Source organism: Pleurodeles waltl, chromosome 6, assembly GCF_031143425.1.
Source record: "Pleurodeles waltl isolate 20211129_DDA chromosome 6, aPleWal1.hap1.20221129, whole genome shotgun sequence".
Taxonomy (NCBI): domain Eukaryota; kingdom Metazoa; phylum Chordata; class Amphibia; order Caudata; family Salamandridae; genus Pleurodeles; species Pleurodeles waltl.
The window spans coordinates 1,100,859,919-1,100,880,678 of NC_090445.1; the positions used below are offsets into that span (position 1 = coordinate 1,100,859,919).

The 20,760-nt window shown below is 44.2% G+C and overlaps 1 protein-coding gene across 1 annotated transcript in view; it reads right to left on the reverse strand.

The window, feature by feature from the left end:
- Window positions 1–20,760, reverse strand: part of LOC138300608 (pulmonary surfactant-associated protein D-like) — a 158,324-nt gene that overhangs the window by 53,341 nt on the left and 84,223 nt on the right. Inside the window, exon 3 of the mRNA XM_069240203.1 lies at window positions 16,737–17,483. Within this exon, the coding sequence (XP_069096304.1) occupies window positions 16,737–17,483 (747 nt within the window). The remainder of the gene's footprint in view (window positions 1–16,736; window positions 17,484–20,760) is intronic.

Here is a 20,760-nt window from a genome sequence, read left to right on the forward strand (position 1 = left end):
ATGGCTTTACACCACCGTATAAATATGTAGCACATTGCCTGGTAGGGATGTGCAATTAGTGTGGCTGTAGATGTGCCACAACAACACCCACTGCATTTTGTCATTGCCCCAGATCCAACACAACATGTTCATAAGAGACTGTGACTGAAGTCAACACCACCCCAGGGGTGGTGTCAGGATGGCGCAACAAGGCAAAATGGTTTCCTTCCTCCTTGTGTCATTACTGTTCTCATGTGTGCTGCATGCTTCAGCATACGTAGAAATGCCACCTTGCCATAATTGCTTGTACATTTGTAGGAAGGGACACCTCACTGCATATAAACAATCTATCCCCTCAACATAGGCACCCCTTCATCATGGTGCAACAATGCCTGCCTTGGTGCAGGGAGAATCGCATGGGTGTGCTGTATTCCAGTAAACATGGTGCATCTCTGCGTTTCAAAACTGGCACAGCACTGTGCAACAAATATTAGTGCTGCACTGAGCTGTGCCACTTGAGAAAAAAATCAGGCCCTCAGTGTGCAACCTGTGGAATGCAAACCGCAAGGGGTGGACTAACAAAAATCCTCAACCCTCCATGAGCCATTTGGTAATGAGCACAAAAGTGAACTCATACAACACTTAGGGCATGTCTGTGACCATCATTTGTGCAGCTCTACAAGAAAAGGCAATCTCACCATGTAACAAGGTTGACTGTGTTGTGTGAGTGGTTGGTGTACTGCTTACATGCGTACGAACTGGCACAGGGGGTATCAAAGTTGCACTACTGACACAATGTCACTAGCCCATAATGCAACTACACCAACCTACAAATAGTTACCCAGGTGGATCCAAGCTGCACATTCTCCTTGTGCCACATCAACAAAGTCTCAAAATGCATGCATCGACCCACATTCTACACCCTTATCCCAACATATGCATGTGGCAGATATTCTGTATGCAAAGAAATGCCCCAAATGTATGAAGGACAACTTAATGGGGCAGACAATCCATAATTGTTGGACCGTCCCTTTCAATTAGCACGTGTGGGGCCTGCTAGAAGCAGATGAGAATGTAACGCAATTATTGTAAGCAATGGACCTACATGTGCTTTGGTACACTAGTGCCATCATTCATGGTACCAATGCTTTATAGCACCAAAAGAGTGACAGCACACATTACACTATTGTGGGAATGTCCACGATGGTGAATAGGAAGGTAAATTACGTGTCACCATGGTGTCAGTAGCAGGGGCAATGAGCCTGCAAGGAAGTTGGTGATGTGGGATCAAAGCACAAAATCCCTCAAAAGTTGGCCCAATGTGTGTTGCACAATGGAGCACATAATTTACAACTACAACCTGGGGTCTGTAACATGTCACTGAACCACCAGAAGCAAGTAAATGATGTGCCATATCACCAGCCACCACAGTCGAAGATTGACATATCATTATCTTATTGCAGAGGATGATACCTTACCTCCTGTCGACATGCCTCTCCTTGATTTTACAGATGACATGGATGACCAGCTGCCGACCATCAATGAAGAGACTCTCCAGGATGTCCTAGGTTCCCTCCAAACACCACCTCCAATCGCAGAAAGGATACACAGCGTTGCAGGGGCTCCCCATTAACCACCGAGTTACCAACACACAGAACCAGCCAGTCGTAACAGAGCCCTGGACTCCGATGACCCAGACATCACCTTTCAGAGGACAGGGGTAGGAGTCCAGCGGGAGCTGGCCAAGCCGGTGCGGGTGAGTATGGAGACCATGGAAGGTAGTCTAGAGGGATGTCAGAGGTGCCTCAGTCCAAATAAGGAGTACTGGGCTGCCATCCGAGGCACCCACTCACTGCTATGTGGACTCCAGCAGTCCCTGGCTGACATAGTTGCTGTCATGAGGCAGAGGCATCACCAATTGTCATCCCAAAGTGGCAGCAGCATGATAAAAAACAGGCTGTGAGCTATACAGAATACCCTGGAGTCATACAGCGGGAAGTGGACTCCCTTAGGGAATACATGGCTGCCTACTACTGTGATTTTGCTCTGATGTTGAGAAATCAACAGTTCCTCCTTGCTGCAGTGCTGCCTTATGTGTTCCCACAAGTGGCAACTTCCGGGACCATTGACTCCACATCTCTATTCCTGATATGTGTGTGGCCCCTTCAACCTTAACAGCAGGTCAACCCATGGCATAGGAGGCCCCACACATATCAGAGGATGAAGATGTGGAAGGAACAACATTCACACAGAAAACCACCTGGTAGCGCCAGTTTGTGCAACAGGACAGTATCTACAGGGACAGTATCTCCTTAGTTCTGTGCTTAAGATCATGCCAGTGTTGTAACAGTTAGCAATGTGCCCTCTGCACTCAACCACTGTTGACTTGTCTGCTGTATAATGTAATTGTCTCAAATCATACCTATTGGCAATTTGGACACCTCCTCACTAATGCACACTTCTCCTAGCCATGCCTCATGATATGTCCCTCACCCCTTGACTCTGAATTTACAACAAATCGCTCAGGATCTCTCATGGGGTCTGTGAACTGGACAGTGTATTGCATTGGAAAATACTCTTGCCCCTGTAAATAAATCTCCTTGTTCACATGTAATATTTCAATGTTTACTGTGATCCATCAACTCAGCTACATGTATGCATTGTGTGAAGCTATGTCAATGAGAACAGAATCTAATTACATGTATACATTACTGTTTGACACAAAGCAACACACTGGGATCCTAACATGAAAAAGGTGAATGATGGTGTTGTGGGCTACAACCAACTTACAGAGCCTTAAATACATGTATTGAACAGATATCTATGTAAGTTGGCATATGGCATGTATGGGTCAGAACCAAGCGTATAGTAATTTACCCAGATGAGAGCACCAGTACAACTAATATGTGTGGTTCAGAAGAGGTGCATATCATCATTGATGGGCAGCTGTCAGTGTGGCAGGATACAGACCCTAAAATGGCTGATGTCATATGTGCTACACTTTCCACCAATAATTCTGCAAGACCCCAGTGATGGCAGTTGACGTTCCATACTTACCTGTCCAAGATTCCGTATACTTCCACAATGTGAATGGCTGGAACTGCGGATGACAAATGTTTTGAGTAGCTGATGTCATTTAGCAGCCAATCTGACAGCTCCTTGGTCATATGGGATGCACATAGTCCACCATGGAAATAAAGACAGAAAGCATACCCTAAGCCATTCCTCCTACTTGGCTAGTGCACACATGAGAACACCAGGACACTCAACCAACATGGAGAGATAATTGTCTAATTCTAACAGTATTTATTCAAACATATTAAGAACATCATATAAAAATCTAACCTATACGCTACCCTACGCTAAACTATCCTAAACTAACTTAACTTAACTTACACCTACACCTACCTATCCTATTCTAAACTTATCTTACACATGTAACGCCACACTCTAAACATTGTCCACCCACCCCCGTTAAGAAACAAGACAGGAGTAGGACATCATAAACTAAGGCTACACATGTTCTAACTTGACCCATATCCTAATCAAATATATATTTTTTTGTAAATTGTTTTAGATTTTTTGTATTAACATAGAAACCCCAACATAATCCCCACAAAATAAAAAATGTACTAAAAGCCACCCCCAGCTATAATTACACTAACCTACAACAAGCCCACACTATTTTACTAACCTAACACTACCCACCTAAAACCCACTAAAAAAGGTAACATTAGTGAAAGGGAAAGGGAAGGAGCTGGGAGGCTGTGGCACAAATAGTTCACATCTTCTTCAGTTTCTTCTTGCAGTACTTAAGTAATTTGTAATTTGTGGCATTGTCTCTTTATCACTTATCCAATCTTGCTGTCTCATGTTGGCCTCAAAGGTTGAGGTTGTGGCTGGAGGAGGGGCTGTTAGGGTGCCTGGCTGTGGATAGGTGCAGTAGGTGTGAAGGGGATACGACCAGCAGAGGCCCCGTTGACCTCCGATTTCTTCCTTGATGTGGCCTGCACAGTTGTGGGCTGTAGCGGAGGTCCCCCATGAGAAAGTGCATGCCAAACCCCAGTGGGTTTCTCCCTCCCATATTTCTTCTCCATCCTTCGGTACCCGGCCTGTATCACCATGATGTGTCTGTACCTGTCAGCCCTCTTCTCAAAAGCATGTTTCTCGGCTGGGGTCATATTGGCAGCTAAAACATAGGAGGAGGAGGAGAATATGGCATTTAATACAGCATTGGGTGGCGGTAGAACAGACATGAATTGTACACAGCATCCACAAATGACGCATGCTGTCCACCACACATTCCACAACATTGACAAACTCCAAATCTGTACTATCATCCTACCAGTGATCCATGGTATCATGTGCATGTCACTGGGGTAACGGCTATCTATTGTTGACCATCAGGGCCCAGAGGTAAGTGGACTACTGCGTCCTTGCTCAACAGTGGTGTCATCATACTAGTGACCCAACAACTCCAGAATCCCTGTGCCATAGTCAATATGTGGCACAATGTATACAAACCACCACTTCAAACCTTGGCCAAGCATCTTGGATGCAAGGTGGGGGTCATCTGATAGGGGGACAGGAAACTTCCCACTGTCAATCCTAAGGTTTGGCAAAGCATCATTCATGTGTCCTTGGGTTAACACCTGCTCAGAACATGCGTTACAAGGGGGGGACACCATTGCTCACAATGAGCCCACATGTACAGTTCAGGCTTAGTGCCCATATAGTTTGGTCAAAGCATAAACAGTACATCTATGTTGTTTACATATTTTGTACCTATTTCTCCTACCCTGTGCTATGTTGTGCAACTTGTGTAATGTGGCACACACATGGTGGCTGTATGGGTGCCCTAAAGAACACAGTAAGATTGGACCTGCACTGGGTGCACCTACAGTATTCATTGAGCAACATGTGCATATGCATGTCAGACGTCTCCTAGGTACCAGGTACACACTCCGCATTCACATTCTATGCACACATGATGTGACCAAGATCACTCACAAATATCATGATGGGTAGACCATGTTGGTAATTCTGCACACATGTAGCTTGGTACAATCCATAGACATGTCCCACAACCATCTGGAGCAGAGTTGTATTCTCACTGTGTACTCAACTGACTGTTGGCCGGCACAATAAGGCTCCTTTCACGACTACTGTCTCACTTAAAATCTGAAGAGTAGTGAGGCACGCGTGGTGCAAGTGTCAGCTACATAAGCCCCCTAGAGACCTCAAAACATGTACATCATCTGTATTGTATTCTGAGTAACTGAAGCTACGCCTGCCACATAGTGCTGTCAAAAAGGCTCTGACAAATATTTTGGCAACAGGCATGCTAATCAGATAAACAGCAGCTCAGACATATATCATGATTGACATCAATGAATATGTGGGCATGCTTTCCTTTTCCTAACACCCACTATTCCAGAGCAGCACATGTTGGGACTTGTGCAACAATCAACTCATTCTCCATTCTCAATATAGCATCAGACATGATGTCCATATCCTAACTCAGATGACATCATCTTATTGGTCACATAACACATTTCATCATTGCATTGCTCACATCAGTCTCTCTCACACAAAACCTTGAAATGACTCATGTGACATCACAAGGTGACACTTACTGGCTGCATTGGGGTCTTTAATTCAAGACACTTCTCCAGTGGTGTAGGGCGGAGGCCCACCAGCAATACATAACAGGAAAACTTAGCTTAGTGATTTTTGGACATTTCGGTGCATGGGCAACAGTTTCACATTCAACTTGTTCAGCTGAGTAAGTAAGTCAACTTAGTGGTAGGTCAGAACAACTGCTATACATTAATAATCTGTCTGCGAGATGAAGGGATAGATAATGAAGACCCTGGCACAACCAAAGCATCACTTTCCCTGACGCTCCTGTGGTGCATTTCACTGCACCCTATGTACATGGATTTGTCATGCTGCAGTTTTGTTGAGTTACATCTCCATGTCCATTTGAGGCATCATGACACAGTATTCTGCATCATAAGGACATACAATGGTTGTTGCAGTGGCCATCCTATCGTTTTTGACCCTGCACCAGATGTTGAGGACATCTTACTCATTATCAGTGCTAAAAGACTGACAACTGCCCAAGGGTGGCATGAGCACAGCAAAGTATTGAGGAATGCATTGATATATCCTTGTTTCTTATATGTGTGTGCCATTTCAAGGCTCACAAACTAGAGCTAAAATGCCATGGCAGTTTCCTTATGTTCACGTAGTTGTCCCTTCCTGCACATTAACTGAATAACATTCTGGATGTCGTGCCACTACTGTGTGGGCAGCCATTGTCACCATAGTAGACCATTTATGTGCAGGAAGGGATACCAACCTGCGCATATACACTCCCCTCAACACAGGCACACTTGCACTGTGGTCAAAGTAAGCCTGCGTTGTTGCAGGCTTCTGAGTAATGTGCTAGTGCTGCCACAGATGTAGGCCTGCCTCATGCTGTCTTTAACATGGGGCAGGCCTGTGGTACAAATTCAGCACATCTGTGTCAAATAATAGAAACATTATGTGGTGTATGTGATACACAATGTACACAAAGAAGAATGTGCAAGCAGTCTGGACCCAGTGCCTAGCTAAGCTCTCTTAAATGTCATTGGCCAAAGACACAAAGGGGCAGATTTAAGGACAGTGGTCTGCACTTAGTGCCTCGCAGCTGTCCTCGCATCCTAAGCACCGCCCTTTCCCACACCATGTGTGCGCTGTATGAAATATATGGTGCACCATGCCGCAGGGTAGGGGGATTTGCATCATTTTATAGAGACGCAAATGATGTACTCAGCAGGAGTAGCACCCAAAATACACGGGGCCCATCATATATAATGGTATGCACCCTTTTAACACCTGCTCTGAGCAGGCGTTCAAAGTGCATTAAAAATGGCGCAAGGGTATATAAAATTATTCTCTGCCCCATTTATTTTGCCCCCCCTTACAGGAGTAGGTGCCTGGCACAGCCATCATGTTGTGCAAGGCTTAACAAAGTGGTGCTATGCATGTGTTGCACGACTTTGTTAATATGGCGCGGGGAAAATGGCACTTCGCCCTGCCTTAGCATAATTTATGAATTTCACAATAGCAGCCTTAAGGTGTCGCTAAGGGGTCTTAAATCAGGCCCTTGACAAAACATACTGCACTCAACCTAATGTCTGACTGTCATGCACATGCAAATAAGGATGTTGCTATGCAAATGGGGAACTTACCAACTGGTCCACCAATCTGAAGCCCCAGGTAATCCAGTAGATCTTGCTGCCGTGCTATGAGATCAGCCCAACGGTGTTTCAACTGGTGGTCTGTGCACACAACTCCGAATATTTTGTGTAGATGGTGGAGCACCTTACCCAACCCCGACCGCAGCTTCTGTGCCTCTGTGGGTAGACCTGTATTACACAGCCATCCAAAATTAGCATCATGGGAAGGTAATGCTGCATCAGCTAAAGGAACCCTCCCAATTCATCTGCTACCATGTTTGTTCCCCTCCCTTTCCCAGACATTATGCAGTATGAGCAAACTGCAAATGAAAGAACCCCAAAAAATAAATTAATTTAACTACCTCACCTAACCCCAAATACCCAACAAACTATGCTACCCCTAGACAAACACCCCACAATACAATGCAAATACAGGACAAAACACTACAAAAGACTGGGGAAAAAGACAGAAAGCACATAAAAGCAACAGGACACAGCACAAAACTCTCCACCAACACCAATCTTCCACCAGCACTAGCTCCACACAACCTCACACAGTCACAGGCAAAAAGATTGTGACGTGAAAGTGAATGCAGTCAGGAAGTCCTGTTTCACCACTTCCCGGGCCTGTGCATCACATTTTCCACTTTGTGTCATTTTTTTTTATGCATGACGGTCATGCATTTTCCCATTGAGGCTGACAAGGCCTCAAGACTAGCGATTGACGCGCAGGGGCCAGTCGTCATTTTTTTTTTTATTAGCAAAGTATGAAGTATCGGCCTCTGTGTCACGTGATGGTCAGGCCTGGTATTCTTTCCCATGAAGCCTGACAAAGCCTGTGTATTTGTGATTGATGCCCAGAGGCCAGGCGTCATATTTTTGGCATAGCGTAGTATGGAATATTGCCATTTGTGTATTTTTTTTTTATGCATAACAGGAATGCGTGGATTTTGTTGGAAAGGCTGTCAGTGCACCCAGATTCAAATACCATGTCACAGGGGCTATGCATTTATACATTAAGTATGATATCGCTACCTGTGTGTGCATGCTCGTTCACATCTTAACGGTAACATCAGTATGCATTACCATTATGTTTGTATGTGTGTGATGCATGTGATGACTGACGCTCTTTGGATAGGTGCATGTGTTGCTAGATTTTGTCCTCATACATGTTACCACATGTGTACTAGGAATGTACATATGTGATCTAACACATATTTGTGGGTCTACCACATTGTAATGTATGATTTCCAAATGTACATTTAACAACAGCACAGTAGATGTGATAGTCTATGTCCAAAACATGGTAATGCATATGATACCCATGACAAATCATACTCAGAGGATGCAGTGGACAATGGCTGGGTTGATTACACATTACCCCTGGCAATGTGAATGCATGTGTGTCCACAGTGAGGTGTGTTGTTAGGTTCAGGCTTCAAGATGCTCTGCTACACGTGTGACATATAGTTCCCCACACATCTATAATGCAGGAGATGGTGTACTCACATGTGTCAATGAAGGTTTAAATGTGCTGTGGTGTGGAAAGACATGTGTAGTGTCATATGTGTAAAATTTACCACAGCGGTGTGTTCATGGGATATGAAACTTCACAAATCTATCTTCCTGCATGGACACATATTGGACTTTGTTAAAAGCATGTGTAGTCATATCAGTGCACCTATGTTTCTGTATGCTGGAACACATGTGATGGTCATTTAAGTCTGTCAATGATCATGTGGTACAAATGCATTTTCATTAGTGGAAAGCTGACTTTTGTGCAGACTCCAATACAGAATACCAGGTCTGTGCCATTTAAGTGGAACGTTTGCAGAGATATCAGGCATATGTGTGCATGCCACAAATTAGGTACTTACAATCGACCACAACATGTTTGTTATGACAGTCACATACAATGGCATGCAACAGTGTAGCAGTGTTGCTGTAAGGCAATGATGGCAGCCTAGTCATCATTACTACTGTGTGACTTTTTGTGCCCACACAGACCCATGGTTGCATGTTTTGGCACAGGTTCACGGTGCTCTACCCTGCTCAGTCCACTATGCACATGCATCAGGCCCCTGACTGTGTCAAGAGTCAATGTAGCCTTAGCATTGGGGTTAGAGGGCGTTGGGTGGGGATATAGCCTCATAATGATAGCTCTTCTGCAGAGCAATGCACAGTCCCCTGCAGACTGACACATGCACATTTGTGTTCAAATTGCTTGGGATTTTTATTTTCCTTTGGGGTACTTGATATCAGGCTTGCCTTATCATGTGCAGAGGACTGGCTACTTGTATGTGTAGGACATGTCTAATCATTTGGCGTGGTCTGACAGACATGGTAATACAATCTTAGTAATTTCCATTTGCAGCTTGGCTAGGGCCTTAATCTCTAGTGCAACTTGTAATTTTGGTATGACCCAGGGGACAGATGATGTCATCTGTCACCACCTTCAGTCAGAATAGTATGCCATGGGCATCTACAACTTTGTTGTTGTAGCAAACGTGAGTGGGTTATGTACTGACCTAGTCATCCTCTATGAACGTACGTTGGGTGATCACATGGTGACATTGCTGTGTTGCACAGTCAGTATTGGTCTATGTGTGTACCTTCTCCATCATTTACGGCATATCTTGTTTTGAATAGATTAGGTCCTACATTACTGGCATTCTTTAGGCTGCTTGCACTTTGTACACATCTTCTACTGCAACATTACCCGGTCATACATGGACAGGATGCAATTTTTCACTTGTGTAATTTGAAGATGTACACCTCTTCTACTATTGGTACACAATAGTTTCCCTCCCATTTCCAGCCTTTGCAACATTACATGACTTCCACACACACATGACAGTCCACCTGCCACAGCAATTGTGTAGTCTCCAAGTGACCTCCCCATGTTGTAGCTCCAAGTATCTGTGGGATTCTCCCAGCTGTCCTTTCACATTCTTTGGTGTACATGTGTATGGACTGCATTCTGCATTCCACATCTTATGTCACTGTCGCTATGAGTGTATCTTGTTAGTGTGTGAAATCATCTCACCGTTGGATTTTTTATTTGCCACATGCCACATATCTGTCTCCTTCTTCACCCATACATTTTAGGATGGGTCTGTGACATGTTTTGACATTGCTAGACATTCTTGCACATCTCACACCTGGTTGGCATGTTGGAGACTTAGAACATTTTTAGGGAATTTTATTACTGTTGGTAACTTTTTCTTGGTCAGTCATGTGAGTGTCAATGAGAGGTGTGGTTTCATATGTGGTGTGTGATGGTATCATACAGACTATACTAGGTTATCTTGCTGACACATGTCAACCATTGTAGGAAATTCCAAACCCTTTCCTAACTGGGCCATGCACCCACACATCATTCTTCACATGTATATCCGGATTAGGTGGAGGCATGTGTCAAGACAGCAGATCTGTATGACACGTGTGTTACAATGTACGTAGGGAGTGTGACAGACTCTGCCTACATTCCACCCAGACATTCATTAGGTGGTGCATTCTCCCATTTTATTGTTAAATCCTGGCTCTGGGCTATATGTATGGGGAGTAGATCAGCAATCATTGCTGCTTCCCTTGTCTAGCAACCCTTAGCGCACTCCACAGCCAACATGTGTGTGCTATATTTGAGGTACAGCACACCACATGGCCATGGTTGGGCCCAATGGCAGTGTCAGAGCGTAACGCCATTGCACCATTGATATACAGTGCAAGCTTAGGCTCAAACTTTGGTTCCTAATCCTGAACAATCAATGAAGGTCTATTAATATCAATGGCCTCACCCCTTGTCACACGTGGTCAGTGCTGGAGTAGCAGCTATCCGCCTGAGATGCAATTCACTTCCTATTTTTCTATTGCACCATTTGGAAACATCCCCTACCATATATACGCCACCCCCTTGCATACATTTTGCCAGGCGTGGGGATGATGTGGGGAAAGGGGGGGAAAGGGATAGGAATTTGTACAATGCCCACTTAACGTGACATATTTTTTGTGGTGCGTAGATCTAGGCCTTTGAGAGCCACATGGCTGTGAATGTGGCATGGAGGCGCTAGACACTCTTACATCATAACCTAGGTTCCAACCATCTTTGTAACTGTTTTGTTTCTTTCCTGCTCTCTGAGGTATGAGATATGGAAACATTCCAATGGTATATGTAGTGGAGAACGAGTAGATCATGGACATTCTGGTACAAAGTGATTTATTGGTGAAACTGACAAAGTGATATTATTTGTACAGTGTCTAGGTGTAGACGTTCTGTACAATTTGTTGCCCCTATGAACTACAGCAGCTCTCCCCCTCCAACTGTGCTGCACCATTGTCATCCTCCTCCTCATTGGGGTCATTTACCAGTTCATCCCACGGAACATTGGTCCATATACATATGTTATACAAGATAGCACATACAAGTATCATCTTGAATACCAGGGGTGGTGCATACAACAGGCTTCCTCCTGTCAGGGCCAGGCACCTGAATCTTGACTTCAGGAGCCCAAATGTCCTCTCCACCACATTTTGTGTCCTTCTGTTCCCTTCAATATATGCACGCTCTTCCACCTTTGTCAGGTTGCCAAAAGGAGTCATCGCCCATGGCTGAATGCCGTAACCTTAGTCGGCTGCAAAGGAATGAGAAAACATGTGTTGGTAATGCATATTTGTTGTTTCGTATGTTCCATGGCAGATGTTAGTTTTAGGTGTAGTGATGAGTCCGACCTGCTTCTGGCATTGTGTGTATTCCTGGTTCATAGGATGGTTACATTGGTTTGTGTTGATGGATATTACTGTCAAGGGTTGTGGCTCAGGGACCTAGTGATGGTTAAAATAAATCCAAACTGACAGTTCAACCATGCCAAATATGTGTTGTGTTGTCCATAATTGAGGGTGTGTCCTATTGTTAGTGGAACCTACCACCTCCTTGCACCACAATGGTGTCATATGTATTGACACCATGGTGGCCCTACAGAGCCAAGCTCAGGCCTCCATGTTACCTTGTGGCACTACACATGCAGTGCAACACTTAGTGACCCTTTGTGGCAGATGATGGCTGTGCCAGCCATCATGTGTACAAGGGTGTGATTCACACAATTGGTAGAGTAGCAAAATAGGTGCAGTGGAATCTCCAAGGTTCCTATACATGATTTGGCATGCACAGTGCAGGCCTTGGGAGGGGCCACACCATATTGTTGCATGGGTCCCTATGTACGGTACATGAAAGGTCAGGTATGTTCTCATTACTCCTACAGAGTCCTAATATGGCATTCATTATCTTGACAGTATTGCACCTACTCTGTAGGCGCAATACTGTAGTATTGACAGTATTGCACCTACTCTGTGCCATGGTGGGCCTTTTCTTGTATACAGTGCACACATGACGGTGTTAGGGGGCACTAAGGGGTGCATGTGAAGTGGCTCTGGACTAGGCGCTGCACCACTTTTCATAAATCTGTCCCATGCCCTATCATGGCTGTTGATGTTGTATTCCTATGTGTGCGGCACAACGCAGCAGACAGGTGAGGGTGCACACTACAGATTCATCAGGTATGTGTAGGTGATATGTAGTTGGTAATGGCAACACTTGGGTGGCATTTGATATTGGTGCCGCAAGAGGCTTGAACACCATGACAAATGTGGGGCTGTGCCTATGTGTGACTTTCTTTACATTGACATGGGCTGTGCCATTCACATAGCTGAGCTATTCATTGTTTGGTGAAATGTATGTGGGATCTGTATTTAGTTGTCAACCAGTGGACTTTTGTAGTGGTTTGGAGCCGTGTTCTGTATGCAAAGGGGACATAGCTCCACCTGTCCTTCACGTGGTGTGCCAGTCAGGTTGTGGCTGTATTATGTACATATGGGTGTATGCGTGTGTGATGTGCCATGACTGAGGTGTAGTGTGGCATTTGACATACGTTTTGTTGTCTATACATCTGTGTTCCCCTGTCCTTGTATGTTTAGTGTGGTGTATGTCTTGTTTGTCCTACAAGGTTGGTGTGTTGTCTGTATAATGATTAGTATGGTGGCTTACCTATGAGTAGCCCATTGTCATGTTGCTTATACTGAAACCGCTTATTGATGGTGGAATGCCAGAATATGTAGGCATCATGGACGCTGCTGGGATATTTGACTAGGATGTTTGTGAAGAGCAACGGGGGTTCACAATGCCCTGCACATTTATCGAATGGGTGTGTTTGTGTTTATTGTAGAGGTGTTCCGTTGCTGCAGGTGGCACAATTTGGACATGGGTGCAGTCCATTTCAGCAATTAGGTAGAAACCTTGCTTGGTCTCCTGCTGAGCTTGCTGGGTGTTGGGGAAGCAGATGTGGTGGGGTGTGAGGCCAATGATTGCATCCAAAACCTTTGGTAGGAAGACAGAGAAGGATGGCTGGGAGATACCACCCACTTGAGCGCCTGTTGTCTGAAACAAACCTGACACCAGCATATGGAGGACAGCGAGGAGTTTGGTCAAGGGTGAAATATTTGTTGGAGTTTCCACCTTTGCGTGATGTCTGGCGCTATGTGATGCAGCAGGCATACAATAGACTCCCGCTTCAGATGGTAGGTTCTGATGACATCCTGTTCCCTGACCCCAAGGATGGTTGTATGCTGGTGAAATATCCTCTCCCACTTTCTGTGCTGCCTTTGTGGCTGCTGTGGTGGTGTTTGGGGTTGTTATGGTGGTGCTGGAGTGACCTGTTGTCGTCGCTGTCGTCACTGACATCTACGGCTTGTGCCAAGCTGGAGCATTAACAGTTCCTTGTTGTCCAGGAGGTTGCCAGTGCTCCTTCTGTGTGTCTTCCTTAAGTAGTGGTGTGTGTGCCTCATTTTAACGCCTGTCTGACCAGGCATTTAAATTTGACGAAAATCGGGCTTTGCATCATTTTTTGAGACCGATTCCTTTCTGTGCATCATTTTAGCGTCAGGATGTAAATATGCCGTGGAGGGCTAGCGTCATTTTTTGCAAGGGAATGCCTACCTTGCATATCATTGTTGCAAAACAACACATGATGGGTTGGCGCTCCCAAAAATGACGCTAACTCAGATATTTTGACGCTACCTGGGTCTAGCGTAAAAATATAAATGTAGCGGTAGGTTAGCGCCGCTTTTGCATAAAAAAATTACAAAAAGGCGGCACCAACTTTTCATTAATATGGGTCTAAGTCCCGTACATTTGTGCATTCTGATTAGGATAATTTACCGGGTTTTATTTTACATATCTTCTTTCTTTTTTGCAGTACTGGCATGGGGAAATTATCATGCATCTAATACAATGTGACTTTTCATCAATATATGGGTTACACTTCTATGACTATATTGCCCTTCTAAAAAACGTTTGTCTACAACTGACAGTTTTCCTTCCATTACAGACTTGACAAACCTCCCCTTGCGGTCATATTGACTCTTTGAACAATGACTGAGTAGACAAATTAGTTGATTGGCCCTGAGAAAGTTGTCTACGATGAAACACGTTTTGGCTGCCTCTGCTTAATTTGCAATAAAGGAACTTTGATTGCACTATAATGTAATTTGATCTTCGTACCTTCAATTTGTCTGTATTCAATGACTTTGGATTATTCTAAGGACACTTGCAACTAAATTTGATGTGCTCCTGAGTAGTTACGATTATTAAACGTGTCTGTTGGTTTTCCCTGCATTTCTTAATACTGTTTGGGTGCTGGGTGTCACTCCCGGTTGAGCACTTCACCCTTACAATTCATTACACACACGGAACTTGAGGGAGTGCGGCTAGGGTATCCCACATCCTGTTCTCCTTCCATTATCATTATAAGACCTACAGCATAAGACAAGCTAATTCCTCACCCAGTGAATAAAGCTCTGATGAGATACTTACCAAGTGTGGTATTAGCTACATGTTCTTGAGTTGAACAACTCAAAATGAGAGATAACATTTTATTAGAATATGTTTCCCTATTAGAGATGCATAACTCAGAATATTGTAGTATTTCCTCATATGACTTCTCCCAGATTTTACCTAACAAAATATGTATTGGAAAAAAGTGAGGTATTTCATCACAAGTTGGAATGCTGATCCAAGCGCAAATTACAGGACAGTAACCTATACTCCATATTTTTGATATACATTTCTTAGCATGTGCTCCAAAATCAACTATTGGACTCCATGCTACTATATTCTTGCACGAAACAGGAATCCCTCAATAAGTAGACTTGCTCTTTAAGTAATATTTTTCACAGCCCACTGGGGCTGATTTAAGAGCTACTAGTGCCTCCTTGCGCCACATTAGCATCATTTTTTTTACACTAGTGAGGCCCAACGAGGCCAAACTTGCAGCGCCAAATTTACAAAGTGGAGCAATGCATGCATTGCACCACTTTGTAACCCTTTGCACTACATTATGCATGTGCCAGGCATAATGTATTCAAGGGGGGCATTCCCCAGTTAGGGGGGTTGAAAAAATGGGCACAAAAGAAAATTGAAAAGATTTGTTTCCGTCACTTATTTCTGCACTTTGAACACCTGCTCAGAGCAGGCATTAAAAGAAGGCATGTCATTGTTTTAAATGGGCCCCAGTGGGCTTTGCAGGATTAGCGTCAACATTTTTGATGCAAATCCTGCAAAGTTTTGAACTTGCGTCAAAAATATTGACGCTAGTTCCCCTAACTACCACAATGGTGCTCAGTATCTTAAATACGGCTCACCCATGGTGGTGTTAGGGGGTCTCTAAGGGGCATAGGAAAAGTGGTGCTGCACTGAGTAAAGCGCCACTTTTCTTAGATCAGGACCTTAGTTGATTAAGGCCTGAATAAAAATTCATGCAGAAGCAATACATCTACTAGAGTTTCATTTCACCAAAGAGGCAAGATGACAGAGCACCATTCTTAATTAGGGGATTGGTCTCGCATGGTGTTCCAGAAGTAATGATATTTTGGATGGGAACATCTGTGCAGTCTGACCATTAGCACCTTGAGATTGCAGTGTTTGGGCTACTGGAGTTGAAGATTATGGCAGCTCACCACTGTAGGGCTGTACAAAGTATATATTCTAGATTTCCACCCTGAGGAACTGGGAAAACATAAGATTGCCACTCACCTTTGACCTGCAGGAGAGACTGTAAATCCCCTATATATGCTGCGGCAACTGGTGCAAGGCAAAAAGGGACCAGACACACCACCCATTTCTTAACCAGTAGCAGATGTTACCATCGGCTGAAGCTTTGTCTATCCTGTAATGGCCTTGAAGAAGACCAATAACAGGAAAAGAGTTTGACATAAAGGGTGAATGGCCTCTTTTGACGCTTTGTTAGTAAAAAACACTACAAAAAATACAATATATTGATGCGCCAAAGATAAGTCTCAACCTGCAGCACAATATGCCAATACACAACTCTCCTTGAGGAAGTCAAGTATTGAGAATTTTTTCTAATAGAATCAAGCATATACATTTGGATTTTTTTTTTTACTGAAACACAAATATCAAATTAGAGACACAACAATTGCCGGATGGTTTCCCCCTCCAATCACTAGCCTTTATCTTACCAGAGCCTCCACTCTCTCCCTTCTGTCCTTTTTGTCCCAGTGATCCTTGGTCTCCCTTTGGGCCTGGTGATCCATTTGCACCTCTTGGGCCTGTTGGCCCTGCAAGCCCTGTTGCTCCTGTTGACCCTTTAGGCCCCACTGCTCCCGGAGGCCCTGTTGATCCAGTTGAGCCTTTTGGACCTGCTGCACCCGTTGCTCCCACTGCCCCTTTGGGGCCTGCTGCTCCCATTGGTCCTGGAGATCCAGATGAACCTTTCTGACCCGCTGGTCCAGTTGGTCCACTTGGTCCTGATTGTCCTTTTGGTCCTGCTACTCCAGTGGGTCCGGCTGGTCCTGGTGAGCCTATTGAACCTTTTGGACCCATTGGCCCTGTTGACCCAAGAGAGCCCTTTTGCCCTGCTGGCCCTCTTGGTCCTGCTGGTCCTGCTGGTCCAGTTGAACCTGGGGCTCCTGTTGAACCTTTTTGTCCCACAGCTCCTGTTGCCCCTACCGGTCCTATTGGGCCAATTGATCCTTTTGGGCCCATTGACCCTGTTTGTCCTGGTGATCCAGCTGAACCTTTTAGCCCTACTGGCCCCACTGGTCCTGTTTTTCCCACTGGTCCTGCTGGACCTGTAGGACCAATCGATCCTTTTGGCCCAATCAAGCCTTGTTCTCCTTTTGGGCCTATCGGTCCAGTTGAGCCATTTGGTCCTATTGGTCCCGCCTTCCCTGGTGGGCCCTGCAGGCCCCTCAGTCCTTGCAATCCTGGAAATAAAGCAAATATGATATCTTTCATTGCAGTGCTTTTTATTTCAATACATTCATAATTCATAAAAGCTTAGTATTCGTCTTTACATATATTCACTGAGATAGCACGTTTTTACTCCATGAAATTGCACAAAAATGTATTGTTATTATTATTATTATTTTTATTATTATTATTATTATTATTATTATTATTATTATTATTATTGTTGTTATTATTATCATCATCATCTATCATTATCATTTCATGAGCTTACTGTTAATGCCAGTGTATGAATTACTATATTTACGATCCAAAGATTTATCACATCTCAACACAATAGAGTTTTTCAGTAGGGTGGAGACAGGGCACCATTATGTTTTGAATGGTGTGCCGTAAGTGAAGTGCACAATTTGTACAGGTGTTTGCTAACAGGCACCAGCACTCAGAATTTATGACTTGAAACTTATAGTAAAAATCAAAAAAGAGAGAAAGGGGGGTGAAAAAGAGCCTGTAACAGTGGGATAAAGTGGTGGGAGGTTGAGGTGAAGCAGGAAAGTGTCTGGAGATGGAGTAAAGACTAGGCAGCCTTGGTATCTGGAACCCCGCCTTAGGGTACCCTGCACTTATGTTTAATTGCATATGACGAAAGAGATATGGTTTGCATTGGTTGCTTAAGGCAGGAACCAGCAGGTATAGTTCGATAGAGGGCATGGGCGGGAAGTTAGATTTGTTGGCATTGGTTGGAGGAAATCAGGAATTATTTGCATAGGAGGGAGAACACGAAATAAGTTGTGTTGAATAGGTACAAAGCATCAGCACTTGTAGGGTTTGCATTTTAAAATCTTAAGTTTACTATTATGATTCTCTAAAGTGGAAACAGGCCTAGAATTGCACCAGAGACGAACCGGAAGCAAATAAAACAGAAAACAACTTTCTTCTGATGATTATCGAGTTTCAATATGGTTCAGAAGCCTGAAAATTAACCAAAATACACGTTCCGCTGCCGACTGAGGCCCTGATTATAGGTTAAGCGGATTTCTATGAAGAGATTCCCAAAGGAATTGCCATTATTGGCCAGTTTCTCTGCATTGATTTCTGCCGATTAGGAGTTGATTTCCTTGAGATAGGAAATGACTGTTTAGACATGGAATTACAGTGCCTGTTCTAAGAGTATAACACACACATTTACGGCCTCCTCTGTTTACATTGCCTTCTCAATGGGGTGGGGTAGATGGAAGTAGTTGAAAGACAGCAAAGGCCAGTTCTGTCAGAAGGGAGCATTTTAGTTGGAGCAGGGGAAAGGCTTCGCTGCTGTTGCAGCCAAGGCCTCATGGGACTTTTCAGGTGCAGAACTGCAGCTCACTTGTGATCAGGCTGAGTGGAATTTCTTATAGTAATTTCTCTCCACCGATGTATGATCCTTTGCCCCTCAACTACCTCATGTTTGCTCCATACAGCTACTGCAAGGACAAACTTTGGAAACTAACGCAAGCAAACAGGCCTCTGACAGCCTTGACCCATTGGGGTTATCCTGTAGCATCCATCCTGTTCCCAGAGACCAGGTACAGAAAGGGCAGAACCAGGGTTACCAAAGGTAAAATCAGGGTAACAGTTGCTGCCCAAAATTGACTTCAAAGACACCTCCTGCACAAGTTCCTCCTTTCATTACTCTGCGGTACGTGCCCTTAGCATTAATTCAGGAGCAGTGAAGATGGAGACAAATTGTAGTGGGAGCAGAAAGGGCCAGGTGCCAGGTAAGTGAAAGGAGAGACAGTGCATAAAAAGAAAATGTTAGGAGAAATGAAAGAAAGAGAAGAGAGACACTAAGACTTGTGAGGAACAAGAAGCTTATAGCAAGGCAGTGGCATAACAAAACGTTAGGAGGCACACATGCAAGGTAAAATGAAGGGGCCCCCACCACATTTCACTTTCATGTGGTCCTCCAAATCCTACCTGAATGAGTCTGCATGGATCTGAACTACCACAGAAATCTCACAGTCCCTCAGGCTCAGGATTCAGACTACGGGACTAATCTTCATGTGCAACAAAAGTGACAGCCTTACACATCACAGAGTCTCAATACAGCATTAGTCACTCCTTAGGGAAATCTTTTATTCCTTTTCCCATTTCTTCTTATCCCTCTTAAGAAACCACCTGACCCTCTTCCAGTGCGCTACAAGCAGTGCACAATTCTTACTAACCCTGTACCTGCAAAAGCGAAAGCATGAATTATGGAGAAGGAAGGATGCTGCATCCACCAACACAAACTGTATCTTTTTAATTTTATTTATTTGAAGTAATTCTAGAAAGCGTAATTACATGAAAGTGTCGCGGAGCTGGCTAAAGAGAAGAAACATGGGTGCCATTACGCTGAAAAAAGCCAGGACTTGAGGAGTTTCTTAAATCTAGATAGATTTGTCTGTTGACGTAAATGTAGTGGAAGGAAAGTTCTAAAGAGTGGCTGCCTAAAAATCAAAGGCTCTGCCACCTCTGTGGATTATCCCGAATTTAGGAATACAAGGGGGGGTTCTGTGCGGTTTATACTTAAAACAAATATGCTTGAAAAAAGCACAGGCCATGACTACAACGAAGCTTTAAAGCAACCAGATAGGCTTTTGAAAAAATATACACTTGCCTACTGGAAACCAATGTAGAGATCTCAAGTGCTCAGAGTTATGCGCTGTAATCTAAGTGGCAGGCGAGCAGTGTAGTTGTGAATTATTTGGTGTTTGTGAAGTGAATACGCTGAGAAGCCTAGAACAAGCCTTTGGAATGCAATGGTCTCGTGTTTGCTCGAGTTCGAGCTCACAGCGTTGTAAATTACTAACTGGACTTTTATTGCCACACAGACTGAAAATAACAAAAGGAAGAGAGCAAGGGTGAGCTGGCCCTCTGCTGTTGGTTTATGTTTACAGAGGGAGCTGGTGGGAAGGAGTGACTGAACAAGCACCCACACTGTTGAGGTGAAACAGGCAAAAGTCCAAAAAAAGTCCCTTACAGAAAAGATAAACAGGACATAGCGTAATTACACAGTACTTTGTGCTGCTCCCAAAGTGAAAAAAGGCAGGACAAAGAGGCAGAACTGACCACTAGCAAGCAAGGAGTTTTTAAGGACACTGCAACTAACAAATCAAAAAGCTGGAACTCACTCAGGTGTATACTTTAGTATACAGCAGGCTGAACGCTAACGCTTGACCTAAAAAGGGCAAAGGCATTATACAAGTGAGTTCCTAATAGCACTTGAATGATAGCAAAGACTGCAGATTTGGAATAAACCGCAGGATTTTACTTAAA